Source organism: Corylus avellana, chromosome 7 (assembly GCF_965113065.1).
Source record: "Corylus avellana chromosome 7, dhCorAvel1.hap1.2, whole genome shotgun sequence".
Lineage (NCBI taxonomy): Eukaryota > Viridiplantae > Streptophyta > Magnoliopsida > Fagales > Betulaceae > Corylus > Corylus avellana.
In genome coordinates this window covers 2347954-2368624 of record NC_142496.1, presented here as the reverse complement: position 1 = coordinate 2368624, position 20671 = coordinate 2347954, and the positions used below count along the sequence as shown (strand labels likewise).

At 31.9% G+C, this 20671-nt stretch overlaps 1 protein-coding gene and 1 pseudogene across 1 annotated transcript; both read right to left on the bottom strand.

The window, feature by feature from the left end:
* Positions 1-3969: 3969 nt before the first annotated feature.
* LOC132185509 (disease resistance protein Roq1-like) lies at positions 3970-10050 on the bottom strand. Its single transcript, XM_088518149.1, has 6 exons — positions 9557-10050; positions 7546-8644; positions 5300-5572; positions 4502-5208; positions 4208-4390; positions 3970-4120 (listed from the first exon to the last, which is right to left on the bottom strand). Exons 1-6 carry the CDS (start codon positions 10048-10050, stop codon positions 3970-3972), a joined length of 2907 nt encoding a protein of 968 aa, XP_088374275.1.
* Positions 10051-14293: 4243 nt separating this feature from the next.
* Positions 14294-20671, bottom strand: part of LOC148584334 (disease resistance protein RPV1-like) — a 30115-nt pseudogene continuing 23737 nt past the window's right edge.

Here is a 20671-nt window from a genome sequence, read left to right as displayed (position 1 = left end):
AGAGAATGTCTGAAAGTTTTGCGTGTCGCCGTTGGCAATATATATATATACACTGTTTTTTTATGATTCATTTCTCAAGATAAACTTGAGAAGTTAATCCCTTAACAGAGGGAGAGAATGTCTGAAAGTTTTGCGTGTGGCCATCGGCAATATATATTTATATATATATATACACTGTTTATCTTGAGAAATGAATAATAAGAAATCAGTTTGTAAAAGTTTTTTTTATAAAGTATGCTTGTAAGCCTAGCATTTTCCTTTTATATTAGCCCCCTTAATTATTATTATTTTTATATATTTTTAAATTTTACTTATTAATAACTTTAAAGGTATTTGGAAAGAAAAATGCAAAATTAATTGCCTAATTTGACACGTAATCACGCAATGGTAGTATGTGGGGTTTCGATGTCAATTTTAATGTTTGGATGTATAATTGCAAAATAAGTAAGTTCAGAAATCTAAAGTGTGTTTTTCTTTTTCTTTTTTTAACCGTGACTTATCAAATGGTGGGTTGACAACCACATCATCACCATTGTGATAGTGATAGAATATTTGTGTGGCACATAACAATAACATTACTCTTATGATTAATGACTTCTTTCATACATATAGGAGTAATGTTTATGTGCCACACAAATATACCGCCAATATCCCACAAATGCCACATAACATTAATATCTCTATATACATATTTAAACTATTTTTAAAGATGTTTTAACAGATGGGTTAGTTTTAAAATAAAAATATTATATCACCTTTAAGTATTTTTGGACAAATATGTAAGAATCAAGTCACCAAGTCACATGACATGTGAAATACGTTGTGTTCAAACCTCTATGTTTTGATGAAGGATTATTGCATGAATATAGGTATTTAGATTAAATTTGTAGTTTGCGCCATCGAACAATAGACCGAGATGGACAAACGTTGGATTGTGGGTGAATGAACATTCGAATATCAAGGAGCGAATATTTATTGTTTCCAAAATAGGTTTATACAATTTTTAATGAAGGATTATGATTTTTATCACATGATTAGAGTTTTGCGTGTAAGGATTAGGACTTTCAGTGTATTTATGTCTGACGTTTGAATGAGATTGTAGTGACTTGGATTTTAGATGTTCGAGATTGTAGATAAGCGATTGAGATAAGTAATTGATTATGAAACTATTCATATTTAATGAGTCAACGAACTAAGTATATTTAATTTTATGTCATGAGCTTATTTATTTTTATAACATGTTTAAGACTGCTTCAAATGGACAAATGATTATATATGTTTTTCTTAAATAAAATGAACAAACTTGCATTGTATGACATGATTGTGGGTCATGGGCTATTATAATTATATGGGCTTTGACCCTATGGTCACAGGGTTTATGTTTATATTTATGTTTGGCTTTAGATCCAATGGCTAATTGTGACATGCATACCATACATGGATGAGTTACTAGTACATTTTTGCAAGCAGCGGCCAGCCAAGATTGAAATCGATTGGGTTGCTAGTATATGATAGTATGCGGCAGTATCTGAGGCACTGATATTGTACTACGGGTCCCTCAGGATAGTTAACCCTGCCAAGAAAAGGCTTAAAGGCTTGGATTTATCATATGGAACAAGCTATGATTAATGTTAAGTATATAATTATTTATGTATTGCATGATTTCTTTGCATTAAAATATATGTAACTTGTTACTGGGATTATGTCACCCTACTTCAAAATAAATTTCATTTTCCTTAATAGTAAATAACAGAGACAACACATACTTTTATGCAAAACTCACGTTTAATATTAAAAGGTTATGAATTGTTATTTAATTAAATAACAATTATGAATTTGGTTTATGCAATATAAGCTCATTGCATAAACTAAATTCATAATAATTTACTTACTAAGTCATGGATTTACGCACTTATTTGCTTTCACATGTCAAATACCTCAGTGTTTTGTAATTTAGCAGGTTGTCAGGCCATAGAGTGAAAAATTCATTGAGATAAAAATGACGAGAGAATGGTTTGCATTGTGAAGTTTGCTTAGATAGAAGTAATTTATATCATTATAATAATGTTTGTTTGAGAGCTCAGAGTCTATATTAATGATACATAATGTTATGTAAGGTCATATGATAATTGTGTCAGATAATTTATTTCCGCTTTTGCATGCTCATACTTTGATAAGTTAACAATTAGGGTAATACTACTAGTCAATGTAGCAAAATTTTCATTTTAGCTATATTATTGGAGATGAAAAAGGGCTTTATTTGAGTTGCTCTTATGAAAAACATGGGCAATTTTTTTAATATAAGTAGTAAGTGTGCAAATGCGGTTACGGTTAGCGGTTAACCGCCGGTTAGCGGTTAACGAAATAGATAACCGCCCGCTAACCGCTTTTTTAAAATTGGGCTTTTTTTTTTGGGCTTTTTTTTACCCTCATTTTTTTTTTCTTGTATTTTTAATATCTTCTTGGGCCCAATTGCTATAAAAAGAGCCTATATTGAAAAATCAAATATATTTGACCCAAAATTTACATTTACTTGTACTTTAAAAAATTTTCCTTAAATATTAAATCATAACCGGTTAATTATTTAAATTCTTATCATATTTACTTATAATCTTTTTTCTTTGAATTCAACTTAATATCTAATGGTAAATGGTAATGTTCAAACTCCTAAATCCTAAATTCCTAAAGTATCTAATAATGCTTTAATTAAATTGTAGACTTGTAGTTATAAGTAATATATTGTTTAATTCAATTAAATCAATGTGATTATCATTGTACATGAATCATATGATTAACTTGTAGACTTATGACTTATGAGTTATGTCATATTATATATGTATTATTTATTATTATATAATCATATGATTTAATGATCAAGTCATCATGTGATATAATCGTATCAATTATAGTGATAATATATAAATTACTAAAATTATAATGATAATACATTAATACTTAAATTGTGTTTATAAGAAACACATTGATCATTGTTTAATCCAATGTCAATTACTTAATTTGATATTATACGAATCATATCATCATTGTACATTAATAATATGATTCACTTGAAGTCTTGAATAAAGTATTTGAATTGTCATTGAATCATATGATTAAGTATTGATATTATATATTTATATTATTCATATACATATGTAGACTTATATAGACTTATAACATATATAACATACATTGGAAATAAGGCTCTAGATATTTAATTGTTGTATTAGTATGAATTGGTATACTTATGAGTTATGTCATATTATATATGTATAATTTGTTATTATATAATCAAATGATTTAATGATTAATCTCATATGATATAATCATATAAATTATAGTGATAATATATTAATACTCAAATTGTGATTTAATTATTTTTTTAAAAAAAAATTGTGATTTAATGATCAAGTGATTATATGATATAATCATATAAATTATAGTGATTATATATTAATACTCAAATTGTGATTTAATTATTTTTTAAAAAAAAATTGTGATTTAATGATGAAGTGATTATGTTATATGTATAAATATTTTTATAATTATAATTATAAAAATATATTATATAAAAAAGCGGTTAGCGGTTAGCGGTTACGGTTAGTAGACCCAATAACCGCTAACCGCTAACCGCTAGGCGGTTAGCGGTTAATGCGGTTAGACAGTTAAGCGGTTAGGCGGTTGGCGGTTATAGCGGTTAGCGGGCGGTTTTTAACCCCCCGCCTTTGCACCCCTAATAAGTAGAACAAAAACAAAATATAAATCATAACAACGACGACAAGAAACAGAACAAAACAAAAACAAAAACAAGCTTAACAACTTTAGCTACTTTATTTATCATTTGCTATAAGTAACTTGAACAAAAACAAGGAAATAAAGAAAAAATTGACACGCACAAAATAATTTGCATTTCACATTCAAAATCACACAAATCTAAAAAATAATAATAAAAAAAAAAAAAAAAAAAAAAAATCAAGCTTCTGGTTCCCTGTAGAAAGAAAAAATGAGAAAGATACAGAGAGAAGGAACTACAAAAGCTACAAAAGCTACAAAAGCTGCAAGCTTTAGCAAGTCCTCAATCTCCTTTGATATCACTCCAATCCTTGACCAATCTCCACTGTACCTGAACATTGAAATCTTTCTTCATGAGAAACATAGATTCAAGTTTCTGATGAAAAAAATATCAAAGAAAACAGACGAAAAAGCATACCAAGCATCGATGAATCCCAGCCCAAGCACTGCCACAATAGAGCGAGCAAGAATTGGGTTGGAGATTTTCAGTGGGAAAATGGTTTCTTGCTGGGTCTTGGAATTATCAGACAAATCTTTCTTCTTAGCCATTGAGATTCCAGATTTTCTACCATTTCTCCTCACAAACGGATAAGAAGTCCGGCTGTTGAAGATAAAGCTCTTTCTTGTGACCAGCATTTCCTATCTTCTGTTTGGGCTCGTTACTCTTTGACTAATCTCAAATTGACATAAATTGTCGTCTATCATCCTCCACCTTCTGTAGTAACGTAAATCTTCTGTCGCATGATATTTTTTCTTCTCTACCTTGGGACTGACGAGAGCAGTGCTTATGTTTGCTAGGCAAAGAAAATCTGACCGTTGAGTTGGGCCAAGTTGTTCATGGAACCACCGTTGAGTTGGGTCAAGTATTTCAGAGGACATAAATTGTCTGTTATCACTCACTTTCTGTAGAAACTCAAATTTTGAAGAAGGGTATGGAGGCATTCCTTTTAAACTATTACAACCCCCGAGATTGAGGCGCTCTAAATGTTGCAATTGATAGATGTTATTTGGAATATTCTTGAGGTTTTTGCAACCACTTAGATCTAATGTCTTAATTCCAATGAGGTACCCAATAGATGAAGGCAGTTCCTCTATATCAGTATATTGGAAGTCAATGTACGCTAAATATTCCATTTGACACTCGATTTCAGGAAACTTCTTGAGCCTAGAGCACCCCAAAAGGGAAAGAAATTTAAGAGATTTCAACTTGAGGCTTTTCGGAAAACTCTTAAGATTAGAGCAGTATGCAAGCCTTAAACAAACAAGCTTATCAAGAAATCCAACTGAATGATGAACTTCAACTAAATTTTTGCAACCATCAAGAATCAACCTCGCCAAATTTGAGATGCTTGAAACATCGGGAATTTTTCTTAAAAATTTACAATTAGTGAAATTCATAATTGTCATGTTTTTGAAATTCTGTCAAAAAAAGAAGAAGAGAAAATAAATTAGTTAGAAGGAAATTTAAAAAATAATTTAAACAAAGAAATATTTAAAATAATAACTATACCTCAACTCCTTCCAATTTCTTGAGGTGGCTATGAGACATTCTTAAAACAACAAGGTTTTTTCCACGAAAATTAGATGGCAAAGATTCTCGAGAATATCCAGGCCAATCAAGCACTCTTAACTCATTAGGGAGAAAATCAAGCTCTTCATAAAAGTGTGCATTATGGCTTATAAAGAGTCTGAGCATTTTCATCTTCTTGAAAGCTTTGGAACTTAAGTGTATCAAGTCTGCTTCAGTCAAATCTATCAATATGCCCTCAACTTTGTTTGTTCCCTAACAAAACAATGTATAACTAAGTGTACCAGCAAAATCATAATATAAAGTTCTTCATATTTTAACATTTGCATGAATGGTGGTCATAGTTGTTAAATTTTTTGTCATATGTTCTCAATAAATACTTTAGCAAACAACTCGAAGCATAAAACACTTTTTATAAATTTGTATTAGTCACAATTTGAAGGAAAATTTTGACAGAACATGCAATTAACTTTTGCAAAGGTTAGAGCTCACTTATTATTTAAAAAATTTTAAAAAATTAATTTTTTTTAAAATATATATATATATATATATATATGGTGTTCATGCAACCAACCAAAGTGGAGTAGGGTGTGGTGGTTGGGATGACCATGCAAAACCTCTGTACTTGAAGAGGTGGTCATGCAGACACCATGTATTTTAATTTTTTTATAAATAGAGCTTTACATCCGTTTCTTAAAATAAGTAGGTAGGTATACGAGACATAAACAATTTCAAAAATACTTTTAAAAACAATTTTCATATTTATGTCAAATCATAACACATTTTCAAACCAAAATCAAGATACATCAATATGCATATCCTATAATTCTTGTCTTGATAATGTTTGTATTTGTGTGTATGTTCATTACTCCGTAAAAAGAAACAAATTTATACTCCATCTGTTTGCCTTTGTATATTGCATTTTGTTTTTTTTATGGGGTAATTTCACTTACCCTATGAAGTTATTTGCCTTTTTGTAAATATCTCATAATGTTCAAAGTCTTTCACTTTAGTGTATCGAACTTTGATTTTCTTCTATTTTCTCCATTCCGTAAATTCTAACGGAAATGTGTGAAATTACTAAAATACCCTTACTAAAATTACTCATTCCACCGTTTAATTTAACTATAATATGTAACAAAAAGGGAAAAATGAAAAGAAATCAAAGTTCGATACACCAAAGTAAAAGACTTTGAACATTGAAAATGTGTTTACAAAAAGCGCGTAACTTCATGGGATAAGTGAATTACCCCCTTTTTTTAATTTTTAGATTTTCAAAATGAGTTATTCTTTTTTATTTTATTGGAATGTCGACTGACACATTCTTCAAATTAATGTCTTATATATATATATATATATGAACATATGACTCTTATTTGTTCATAAAAGAAATTAAAATGCAAGATATTCATAAAAATTGTGCCTGTATTTGAAACAATAAAAGCAGTTGTCAATCATGATTTTATTTATTATTCTTAACTAAAAGCATTCCATTTATTCATCCTTTTGTAATATTATTCGACAAATTTCTTTTATTAGTTATTTTAACATGAATAACACGGTCTAAACTTAATAGGATTTTCATGATGAAATTCAATACCCAAAAAAATTTTATCTATCAAATAACTTTAGATATATTATTTCCTTAATTAATACGTACGCTTACACCAAAAGTTCTTTTCGCTGTTCGAATATTGAATAACCATTTTCAGACAATTGTTAATAAACGGATTTAAGATGCAACCCATCATTAACATACTTTAAAAATAAATTATACGAAATTTTTCAGAAAATATAATACAAAACTCATTTTAATTTGTAAACCTCCTACACCTTCTTATAAGAAGGTTTTGAAAACGTAAGATTTAAGAAAAAATAAAAGAAGAAGAGAAAGAGGACAACAAAAAGGAAAAGGCTTATTGGAAGGCCATGGAAGAAGTCGTTTCTATTTACATTTTCATTTTTTTTTTTTTTTTGAGAGAGAAAATTGGGGAATCTCTAGCTCCCTAGCTAAGTTAAATAGAGAAATCGATGCAGTATTTTTCCTCTGAAATTAAATTCATTCTACTTATTTGATTATTTTATGTAGCCTATATGTATCCATATACATATATTTGCATGTAACTTTTCAGCCTTTTTTTATGCAAAAAAAAAAAAAGTTCAACATCTCAAGAAAAAGAAAAAGAAACAAATGTAAAATTAAAAGGGATTTTTAACATAATTATTACCGTATTTCTTTCTAGGACATCACGGACATCTTCATGAAACCATAATCTACTGCGCTTGCCAGGCTCCTTGGGTGATTCTTGTCGAACAATTTCTCTACCCATTTCTCGTACCAAGTCATGCATCACCAATGATCCACAAGATTGAGTTATCAAGCACTTATCCTTTAGGTCTTCGATGCCGCTGTATGAGTGAAAACCACGACTATCTAGTACTTTTGTGACATATTCTACATTCCCTCGTTTGAAGAAACATGCGATATCAAGAAAAATATTCTTTGCATTTTCATCCAATCCATCAAAACTTATTTTAAGTCTTTTTTGAATATCATGGTGAGGAATTCTTTTGTACTCCTCCAATTTACTTTTCCAATAAAGTATATCTCTTCCTTTTAAAGTCGATCCTAGCACTGTTAAAGCTAGTGGCAATCCTCTAGCATAACATACTGCATCTTCTGTGACTTCTACATAATCATCATTAGGTCTGTCTCTATTGAAGGCATGCCAACTAAAGAGCTGAAGAGATTTGTAGTGATCCAATTCCTTTACCTCGTAGGCTAAAACTTGATGCTTAGTTAGTAAATGTTTATCTCTTGTTGTTATGATGATTCTACTTCCTAAGCCAAACTTGTCGCCTTTTCCAACAAGCTTTTCTAATTGGTCTGAATGATCCACGTCGTCAAGAATTAGAAGTATTTTTTTTAGGCAAAGCCTCTGTTCTATCAAAGTAATTCCTTGATCAACATTGTCAATCATTTGACTTAAACCTCCTAAGATTTTAGAAAGAAATTTATTTTGCAAATGGATTAGACCGTTCTTTTGCCCGGAAGTTTCTCTAACATTTTCAAGAAAAAAACTACATTCAAACTGAGAAGCAATTGAGTTGTAGATAGCTTTGGTGATAGTTGTCTTACCAATTCCACCAGTTCCAAAGATCCCTATTGTGCATGTACGGTCATTTTTCTCCATATCTAAAAGCGACTTCACATCTTGTACACAAGACTTTATTCCAACTAGATACTTAGCAACTTGAAAGTATGTCTTGTGTACTAATATCGAATTCACCCATTCAATGATTTCTTGAATAAATAGAGATTCATCCCTACCAATTCAAAAAGATAACAAAACATCAAATGTGATACTTTCACATTACAAGAATAGGAATAGGATCATCTAGTTACAATGATTTATTTTTTTGTTTTTCTCCTTAAGCAATGACAATGTTTGCCTATGAATTATGCTGTAAGGGATAATGTTGCCCTCCCTAAATCCCAATCCTTCTACTGACTACAAGTCCTCCCCTTATTAGACTAATATTTTTCATAGTCTTTATATGAATTATTAAACATTCTATTTTTTTTTTCTCATTCCCAAATGCAGTTTTCCTTTGTTGAAACTTGTCAAGATCGAGTATGTTTTGCATTATACTCTAGAACCAGTTGATACTAAAAACCAATTTAAAATTAAACCATACACATCTGAATTCCATGGCTTTTTTTTTTTAATAAGTAAACAAAATATTTGATGTTAAAATGACTAATTTTCAAAATAAGATCTTAATTAAGAAAATGAAAGTTTTAACGAATTTATAATTCTTTCTAATAAGATACAAAAATGAACAGTAAATTATTATTTTTTTTAAAAAAAAAAATTAAACTTTTGCAAAATAACAGTAGGAATTATGTATTAAAGATGTAGGACTAGAATGAAAAGTTAGTGGTACAAAAACTACATATACCGCAACAATTAATTGGAAGTTCATTTTCAATTATTAGGTCATGAATAGGTTATACAGTATACTGTCTAAAAAAAGAACCATTGAGTGTAATTCTTGAACAAAAATTAGTAAAGAGGTCAATTATAAGTACTTTAAGATAATTTTATTGACATTTTTAAATATAAAAATGTTCTACGTGTACTTCACATGCATGAAATTGAAAGCTCGTCCTAGACAAAGTAGAAGAAAAAAAAGAACAACATAGTAGTAGGAAGGCCCAAGAGTGGCTAGACTCACCTATTTTCCAAATGCTTTCCTGACAAATTGGCTGCTTCTGTTAGGGCTGTCTTCCACCTTTGCACCTTCATTTTATCGTTTTTAAACCTTTTTTTATGTTTGGCGAGTGCTTCTCCAACAATATTGGTTTGATTCCGTATTATCGACGGATTTAGGTTGTAAAACAATGGTAGAACATTTTGCCCCTTTGTTTTTCTACACTCCAGGATCTTCACTAGCTCCTCCAAGCACCATCTGGATGATGCATAATTTTTAGAGAATACAATTATTGAAATCTTTGACTCTTCAATGGCTTTGAGAAGACTAAGTGAAATTTCGTCTCCGCTTCTAAGATTGTCATCTATAAAGGTGTTGATTCCCTTTTGACGCAAAGCTGCGCATAGATGAGCAGTGAAATTGTTGCGAGTATCTTCACCTCTAAAACTCAAGAACACATCATAAGTACATGGATGGGTGGAAGAGTAAGAAGAGGAGGCTCCTAATTGGAAGGCCATGGAATAAATATTGAAGATAGTTGAAGAATTCAGAAATATGACCCCTTTTTAAAGTTGAATAGAAAAGTCCATTTTCCACACGCCGATGTAAAATGAGCAACTTCCTGGCAAAACCTATGCCGCGTTGCATCATAATTATATAATACGCGTTGGTCAAAAGAATAAAAAAAAGATTGAGAAACTTCTTGGCAACTCTTTTACGGCGTCGTATGCATTATGCATTGAAGGAGACTGATTTTGGATGGTAAATTCATAAAATTGCACAAAATACAGCAAGCCTGGTGCACTTGAACAAGTTTGTCAACCGATACATGTCAATTAAGAGAATAATTACTGCGTGGTACTAGCATAAATTTGTTATTTTGTGCATGCCCTCCAATAATAGATTAACACCTTAACTTAGCATAACTATTTAAGAAAAAAAAGTAAATATATCAAATCACATCAAAATTTACTAAAAATTAAAAAATTTCACCTTCACATATATGGATGTAATCTAGTGTGCTTGTTTTGTCTTTTTCTTAAGTTGTACTAATTTAAGGTGTCAGATGGTACAAAATGATGAGTTTGTATCATAAACTCATAGAAGCTGCTCTAATCAAATATTAAACCTCATTTCTAACCAAATAACAATTAAAACTCTACTAGATATTCAAATGAAATGAAAATAATTTATTTCACGATCCAACTTTTATTTTGTTGTATTATATATAGTCATATTATTTAAAAAATTTAAATGAAACGATAACATATTGATCACTGTGTGATAATATATATATATATATATATATATATATGAATTAAAGAAATCCCTAATCTACATATTCACACTCATTATTAATATATTTTTTGTTACAACGCTCATTATTGGCCACAATTACATGAATATTCAACTTTTGAAGTCTGGTAATAAATGACAAATTACTTCAAATTGGGTTAATGAATATTCACTTGGTAGGTGAAAATGAGTGATTTGAAGCATAGGATTTACACTTGTACCAAATAAATCATTGGGATATCAAAATTACCATGAATATGGTCCATGCGTCCATATTCATATGGTAGATGGAAACCATCAAGCCTCCATATCAACTCCTATCTTGGCATGATTCATGGTCAAAGTGGCTAACAACCTTGTTATCTAGTGAGACAAGCCACTACTTTTTTTTTTAGGCCACCTTTTTTTATTGAGGCCGACACCTTATAAAGGGGTTTTTTTCTTTTCTTTTTTATTTTTTTTTATTTTTTTTTATTTTTTTGTTTTTTTTGTTTTTTATGACATGGTGAAGAGTAATACTCTGCATCGACTTTATAAGAAAAAACTTTTCACTCGGATGAAAAGTTGGTACATAGTATTACTCTATAGTGAAAGTGTTAACCACATGATTTGTATTATAATTCAAAAATGAATGGTCAAAGTTGTAATTAGAGTAAACATATTGTCCTAAAACTATAGTCAACTTCATTGTCAATGTCATTCCCAAAACCACCAATTGTGTAATTTGGGTCGATGACTTTTTAAGCTATTAAAAAAATTGTCAATATTCCCCTCAAGGTCAACAAAAAAACATAAATGACCTTAAAATTTTTTGACAAAAGTATTCTTATAAACTTGAGAAAAAAAAAGAAAAAAAAAAAAAAAAAGTAGTCAAAAGATAATTATTTTGAAAGAAAAAAAAGTTCCCCAAACATTTTGAAAGTCAAAAGATTACTCTTTTGTCTGTCTCCTTTCCCTTCTGTTTGTTGTTTCGACTCTTTAAGAGTACCTGGCCTTCCGAGCTGCAATGAAATATTTTTTGTTTAAGTGCTCCATTTCATGAGTTAAAGTGAATTGTCAACTTTTCACTTCTCCTTCCCATTTATTTCAACCAAGAGTTTTCAAAGTAGTTCTAAGGTCCTTATTCACACTACCTTGAGTTGAAGTTTTCTCTACTTGAATCAAGTCTTCAAGAAAGATCTCTCTCCCTCTCTCTTTCTCGTTAAGAGGCTGCTGGATCTAATACCAAATATAATGGGTTTTTTGGTTTGTGAATTGTAAATGAAGGATTGAGAAGTGGTCTCTTCGAGGGACCAATACCTCTAAAGAATTTCAATTGAAACTTTCTCTTATTTTTTTGTTTTTTTGGAAATTTGATAGCATTTCATTCCATAGAAAAGTAACATTTAGAGTAAAAACTCTAAACAGAAAGAGCACGAAACTCTAGGATTACAATATCAAAAATAAAATTTGGGATCTCTTCCATCCAAATTTTCTCCAGTTGGTTCCACACTACATGTTTGGCCAGCCCATGAGCTGCATAATTGGCTTCCCGCTTCGTGTGTTTCACATCCCAGTTTCAGAAACCTACGTCTTTTACGTCTTCCACAACTTCGACATATCTACACCACAGAAAATAATTAAGGAAATAGATTTGACGACCTGTGTAGAATCCCCTTCAAAAATAACATCTTGCACCCCAAGATCTCTGCAAAATTCCATGGCACACAGGGCTCCCATGGCTTCAGCTACAACCGGGTCACTGGTTCAGGAGTCCCTTCTCTGGTCCGACTTATGGCTGCATTGAAACTTCCTCTTATATCACCATTCGAAAGACAATTGGAATGTTATATAATGCGGGAGAGGTTTACATGCGGTAGTTTGGAGCTACCCCAATCTGCCGTAGTTCCAAATGGACGGCTAAGATCGTCCAACCGCACTAAAATATTAATTTTTTTAAAAGAAATAATATAATATTCATTAATTATTAAAAAATAAAAATATTAAAAAATTAAAACTATTAAAAAAATAAAAGAAAACGAAAATAAAAACTGAAAGGCATGGCTTGGCCAAAATGGCCACCCCATTTTGGCCAAGGGAGTGGCTCCATGGCTGGTCTGGGGGTGGACAAACCACCCCCTTGGCCAAAAGAAAGAAAAAAAAAACATTTAAAAATAGAATGGGTTTTGGGGGTGGTCCCTTTTTTTTTTTTTCAAGTGTAGTGTTTTTTTTTTTTTTTTCTTTCTTTCTTTTGGCCTTTTGAGGGTGGCAGGACCACCCCCTTGGCCATGGGGGTGGTTCATCCACCCCCAGATCGACCATGGGGGTGGCTCCAACCACCCCCTTAGCCAAAAGTGGGGTGGTCCGGCCACCCCATTTTGGCATTTGAATTTCCTTTTCCTTTTTCTTTTAATTTTATTAATTTTTTAATATTTTTCTTTTTCTTTTTCTTTTCTTTAAAAAAATTAATTTTTTATTATCTAAGTAGTCGTTTTGAACTACCGCACGTAAGCCTTGCCTATATAATGCTAATCAATTATCATGAATTCAAGCAAAAGCCAGCTAAGGAGATATGCTATGGAAGGCAAGATTGGACCAAAACAGCATTTGTATAATGCATGCTGGCAAGGCAAGAGCAGATATCAAGGGATTACAATCCACACAAGGAAACCAAATTTGATTCCATAGAGAATATGCTGATTCTATTAATTGTAATTATGTATGTTATTCCATACTTACTTCAATGTATATTTGTACATAATGCCTAAGGACTGGAAATAATGTCAGAGAAAACATTTCTCTTCATATTCATTTCTCACCGATTTGGATATTGCAATAGATGATCCAGTATGGTGAGGCGATTGATAAGCCTTAAGCAACCTTCTAATCTTAATTCTTGAAGCCCAGGTCCCCAAGGGGTAGTTCAATCGGCTGTGAACCACGCCTCATGAAGCGGAGATCACTAGTTCGAATCCCCAATTTCCCTTCCCTTGTGTTGACATGTCAAAAAAAAAAAATCTTGAAGCCCAGTGAAGTCTGTCATGGATGAAGATAGTTCTCTTACAGCAGTGTGTCGAAAGTCAATGGATCTTAAACATGCCATTCTAGACCCAATGTTCGGAAAGTTTTGAAGCCTTGAACAACCTTTAAGGACAAGAACTTCTAAAGATGTCAACTTGATAATTCTTGGCAAACTCCTAAGTTTAGAGCATCAGGAAATTGTTAGAAAAACAAGTTTATTAAGGAACCCAACTGAATTATGAACCTCCACTAAATTTCTACACTTATCAACATTCAATTCCCGTAAATTTGGGCCTGTCAAAAGATCAGGAATTTTTGTCAGGAATTTGCAGTAAGAGAACTTTAGAATTGTCATGTTATTGAAATTCTGTAAAGAAAAAGAGAGAATAAATTACCTTGACGAAAGTTTGCAACATAATTTATAAGAAGAAAAATTAAGAAATAGAAGTTGTACCTTTAATTCATTTATTTTCTTGAAGAGGGTATTCCGCATCTCAAAAGCAATGACTTTCTTTCCAAGAAAGTTGGATGGCAAAGATTGTAAAGGATATTTAGGCCAGTCGATCAGTCTTAACTCATTAGGGAGAGAATTAGGCCCTCCAATAAAACGTGCATTGCGATTTATAAACAATCTAAGCCTTTTCATCTTCTCGAAAGCTTTAGAATTCAAGTGGATCAGGTTTTGTTCAGGCAAATCTACCAATATGCCTTCAACTTCTTCTCCTCCCTAATAAGACAATGATAAGTGTTCCAATAACATCAAATCATAAAAGTTTCTAATAAGTACTTGATAGAATTAGAATTTTTATAACACTTATTACTAGATAAAAGTAAACAAACTCATATTCTTGTTGTCTGACTTCATATGTTGCTTCTTTTTTTAGATTCTTAAAACGGGTTATTTGTTTTCATTATTGCAATGTCCAAGAGTGCATGATCACAATCAATATGTCAACGTTTTGTATTTCTTTTTTCTTATTTATATAGCACTCTTACCTATTCATAAAATAAAAAGGAATGATTTTAAGAAAATCATGCTTATCTTTGAAATATGGTAAAAGGCAATTGCATGTAATGATTCTTTTTAATTCTTCTAATATTAAAGGAATTCTATTTACAATCAAAATATTAATTTTGGTTTGGAAATACACAGAATTAAGTATATATATTTTTTAAATACATCTATGTATGTATATATGTATTTCTTCGCCATTTTTTTAATAGTCAATACTTCTCAACTAGGTTTTACTTAAGGAAACAAACATATATATAAAATTTAAAAAAATAAATTTGTTTCAGTCTTACCATATTTTGTTCCAATACACGTCAAGCATCGTCATGATACCATACTCTACTGCGCTTGCCTGGTTCTTTTCATGATTCTTGTCGAACAATTTCTCTATCAATTTCTTGTAACAAGTCATGCATCATAAATGTGCCACGCTCATCAATAATTATGAGAGACTTATCTCTAAGCACTCTGATTCCATGATTTGGGAGGAAATCACACCCTTCTAGTATTTTAATGACATAATCCACACGCTCCTCCTTGAAAAAACATGCAATATCAAGGAAAATATCCTTCTCTGTGTCATTCAATTCATCATAACTTATTTTCAAAGTTTTTTGAATAGTCTCATTAGGAATTTTTTTGTAACGATTCAATGCATTTCTCCATTCAGCTACACTTCTACCATACAGAGACAATCCTAGAACTTCTAATGCCAATGGTAATCCCCCAGCATAACGTATTGCATCTTCTGTGAGTTCCACGTACTCGTAATAAGGTTTGTCTCTTTTGAAGACATGCAAACTAAAGAGCTCAAGAACTTCATTGTGATCTAATTCATCTACCTTGTATTCTCTATAAACTCCATGTTGAGTTAGTAAACTTATGTCTCTTGTTGTTATGATGATTCTACTTCCTAAACCAAACCAATCACATTGTCCAGCTAATGCTTTTAATTGGAGCATCTCATCCACATCATCAAGAATTAAAAGAACCCTTTTGGAAGAAAGCCTTTGCTTTATCAAATTGATCCCTTGGTCAACACTGTCAACTTTCAAACTTGAGTCTCCTAAAATATCAGAAAGAAGAATCCCTTGCAACTTGACCAAACCATGTGGTTGCCTTGAAGTTTCTCTAATGGTTGCAAGAAAACAGCTACCTTGAAATTGAGAAGCAATCGAATTACAGATCACTTTGGCGATGGTGGACTTACCAATTCCACCCATACCAAATATTCCTACCATGAGCGTTACATTCATCATCTCAGGATTTAAAAGCAAATTGACGCCAGTTACGCGAGACTCTATTCCAATTGGACATTGGGGAACGGCTAAAAGTGAAGGCCTTACCAAGCTTGAGATGACTTCAACAATTGTGTGGATATACTGAGATTCATTCCTATCAATAAAAAAAATAAGAAACATTTAATCATGAGTTGGGACTTTCATTTAAAAAAATCATAAAAACATGACCCAGTTACACTCTTCTTTTTACTCGTAGCAAACGACAATGGTAGGCTATGAGATAGAACAATCTTTAATTAAATAGATTTATAATGAGATAACACCAACTTGAAAATAAAATTGAGGATCTGCCAAAGTGGTAAATATTAAGGCAACAGAAAAATAAATATTTAATTACTCATTTTAAGGATTTTACCATGGTATTTATTATCTTAGAAAATCTAAAGAATTCCTCATCATTACAACTCCTAAAGCATGACTTCAAACACCAACATTGTCCAGCCAAAACAGTAATGGGATCTGATTTCTGAGCAATAGCCAGTAAAAGCAAGAGATAATGGCGCTTACTTGGGTGCTTCAATTCTCAATTCTGTTATTGAAATTCCTCTTCATGATCTTGACCAAGAACACTCCTATATAGAAACAATATTCCCACAATGAAACCACCTAGAATGAACTCCACACAATTCCAGCCAGCAGGGTAACATGACTACAACAAGTGCAGAAAAACAAGCCTCGAGAAGACTCTTGGACTGATGTCTGAAGTACACGTGACAAACAGATTATTGGATTTAAACAAAGAACCACCAGAGAGAACAGTAAAGCCTAGAGGAGTATATTCTCATCAAGCAAACATCTTTTCTAATCCTCATGAACTCCACTAGAGGACTCCTCAAATCGTTGACTTTATACCTTTTCGTTCTGTTCTCCTTCTTCGTTGAAATTTTTTGAATCTGAGACTAATCCCAACACCAACACTAATCCCACGACGACCTCCATGAAAGCTCGAGAGAAGTGGAGGTGCCTTTAACCGTTCTTTGTCTTTTGTCAAGATTTTTCCTTTTGAGATTTGAGGATTGAGTGAAGTTGACCGATGCTCTTGGATATTGTCTGGCCCCGATAATTTGATACCAAAGGTTTCACACTGTCTCTTCCGACGTGGGGAATAATTGTTTTCCAAGTTGCTTATTACTTTTTGTATTTTTCTCTTTCTAGGTCGGTGAATTTTGAACCAGAGACCTATGCCAACCCCAACCCCAAGACAGCCATGAAAGCTCGACCGACCCTTTACCCGAACTTTGTCTTTTGTCAAGATTTTCCCCTTTGAGATTCGAGGATTGAGTGAAGTTGACTGATGCTCTTGAATATTGTCTGTCCCTGATATTCTGATGCCAAAGAATCCACAGTGTCTCTTTTGAGGCGGGCAATAACTGTTTTCCAAGTGAACATCATAGTTGTGGCCCTTAAGTTGAATACCATCCAGTTCCATTACTGGACCTACTGAATTTTCGACAGCTTCATTGGGTGCATTCAGCATTTGATCTTTTTCTTTCTCTTCATACCTGCGTACCAAATGAACACCGCTACTTCTGAAGAATGCTAAGCCTGTGGAATGCCAAATTTGGAACTTAACTTGCACATTGTCCCCCTTTAGCTCATCAAATTTTGGAATGTAGTACTGGAGCCATAAATGATCTGAACCTGACAAATGAAATTTTTTTACTTCAAAATGCCTGGTATATCCATTGATGATCTGAACAGTACAAGGAATAGGAAAGGGTATTTGACTTTCATCCTTTAATCCAATAATAGCACATAGAATCATTCCTGTGATCTCTCCATATTTGGAAGCCTCAGTAATATCTATCACACATATATCACTGTTTGAAGCTTGTTTTTTATGGCATATCCAGTTTGGAATCTTACTTCCCGGAAATATAATGCTACATATGTAGTCCTCAAGATTTCCCTGCTGCATGGATATTGTAAACTTTCAGCAATACAAACTACAAATCAATGTACAAACAAATACTTGAATAAAATAAAAAAACATATGTCAGAGACATACCTTAACAGATAAAAACTTTTTCACATCATTCTTCATATTCTCGAGCAGTTTATGGCATCTGGACAAGTCAACCCAAACAAGCCCGGGCAAGTCATATGTGTTGGATTCAAATCTTTTTGATACTTCTGAAAATCTTTCCAATGAGATGCACCCCCTTGCATTCACCTCTTGTGTATTTGGCGGAAGTCTTGGAATTTCTTCAAGTTTTTGACTATCCACCAATAGAAGATTCTTTAGATGTTGCAATAGATGAATGCTTCTTTGGAGATTCATAAGATTTACGCAGCCTTCTAAATTTAAATCTTCAAGCCCAACAAGGTATTCTATGGATGAAGGTAGTTCTTTTATAGCAGTGTGTCGTAAGTCAATGGATCTTAAACATTCCATTTTACACCCAATTTCTGGAAAGTTTCGGAGCCTCTGGCAATCTTTAAGGACAAGAACTATTAAAGATCTCAACTTGATAATACTGGGCAATCTCCTAAGTGCATAGCATCTGGAAATTCTTAAAGAAATAAGTAAAGAAATAAGTTTATCAAGGAAACCAACATAATCATGAACCTCCACTAAATTTGTACACCTATCAAGAATCAGTTCTCTTAAATGGGGATAATTTTTTACCAGGGGTTTTTGACATGTCAATGGTATTGACATGTCAAAAACCTCTTTTGACGCGTCGGTTTTGACGTTCATCAACGGTCAAAAGGGTGGGTGTCAAAAAACCCAGATTTTTTACGTGTCTACAGTGACACGTCAAAAACTTTTTACATGTCGGTAGCAACACGTTAAAAAAAAAAATTTTGACGTGTTAAAATGACAAGTCAAAAAACTCTTGACGTGGCAGAAATTGACACGTCAAGAGTTTTTTGACGTGTCATTTTAACACGTCAAAAAAAATTTTGACATGCTAAAATTGCCACGTCAAAAAAATTTTGACGTGGCATTCGCGCCACGTCAAAAATTTTTTGACGTGGCATTTTTGACATGTCAAAAATATGTACGTGTGGTTTTTGACGTGTCACGCAATTTGACACGTCAAAAACCTTTTCTTTTTTTTTTTAAATAATTCCAATATTCCTGATATTCCAATACAATAATTCTAATATTCAAATATTTCTAATCCACATACATAATCCAATCCAATCCAATCCAATCCAATTCAATCCATAATCCACCTACATAATCCACAATCCATAATCCAATCCAATCCAATTCACATACATAATCCAATGCAATACATAATCCAATCCACATACATAATCCATAATCCATAATCCAATCCAATTCATAATCCAATCCAATCCATAATCCACATACATAATCCACAATCCATAATCCACTCCAATCCAATCCATAATCCACATCCATAATCCACATACATAATCCAATACATAATCCAATCCAATCCAATATCCAATACGTAATCCACCAAAAACATCTAACTAGAAGGAGCCATTTGAAAATACTAATAAGATTGTGAATTTCACATGCAACATTTGCAATATTTTTCAATTCAGATTCAGAAATATCCAAAAACATTGTTATGCACATTCATATATAGATAATATTCAACTATGAGCAACAAAATCATTTAAGAAAAATCTAACAAAAACCATCAATTCTGACCTAACCAAAACAAAGTCCATCTACCAAATAATTAATATACTATAGAGTACTATAACTAAACCACCACCTCATAATTTCTTTCAACATTCTTCCAAGAAACTCAATAATGTTCATAAATGACTGCTCAGCACAAAGCTCAAATTTATAAAAATCAAGTTAAACTAGACTTCAAGTTTCTAAGCAAGTTTTTAATATAGCTACTAATAGTTCCAGTCCACCCATTAGCAATTACAAGAATATATATATCCAACACAACTTCATTAAACAAAATCTAATATCCAATATATATATATCCAACACAACACAACTTCATTAATAATATATATCAAATATCCAATAATATATATCCAACACAACACAACTTCATTAATAATATATATCCAATATCCAACAAACATATATCCAACACATACTTCATTAAACAAAATTCCAACACACATACTACATTTCAACACAACACATAACAAAACATATATATACATCGAAAAAACGTTCTAACACAAGGCAAAACAAATATACAATAAAACATTTCTGGACTATCTACTAGAAATAAGTTTCAATTAGTCTCAACAAACATATAGTTTGATCTAACTATATACAAAACAATAAACAGTAGTATGTATATAGAACTTAACAAACAGTGATGACCAGCCCTGTGGCGCCCAACTCAACACAATCATTCCCCAACTCTTAATTTGCATTACCTGCAAATGAGTTGTGAACCAATAATAATCAATACAAAAATTCAAAATTACTCTATAATATGATGCAAATATACGTAAGTTCTAAAATGGACCGTTGTAACTAAGGGTTTCTAACAGTTATTTCTAACAATTAACAATTGTTAGAAAAACAAAATAAAATATATCATTACCTGTGGGGGGGCGCAGATCCAA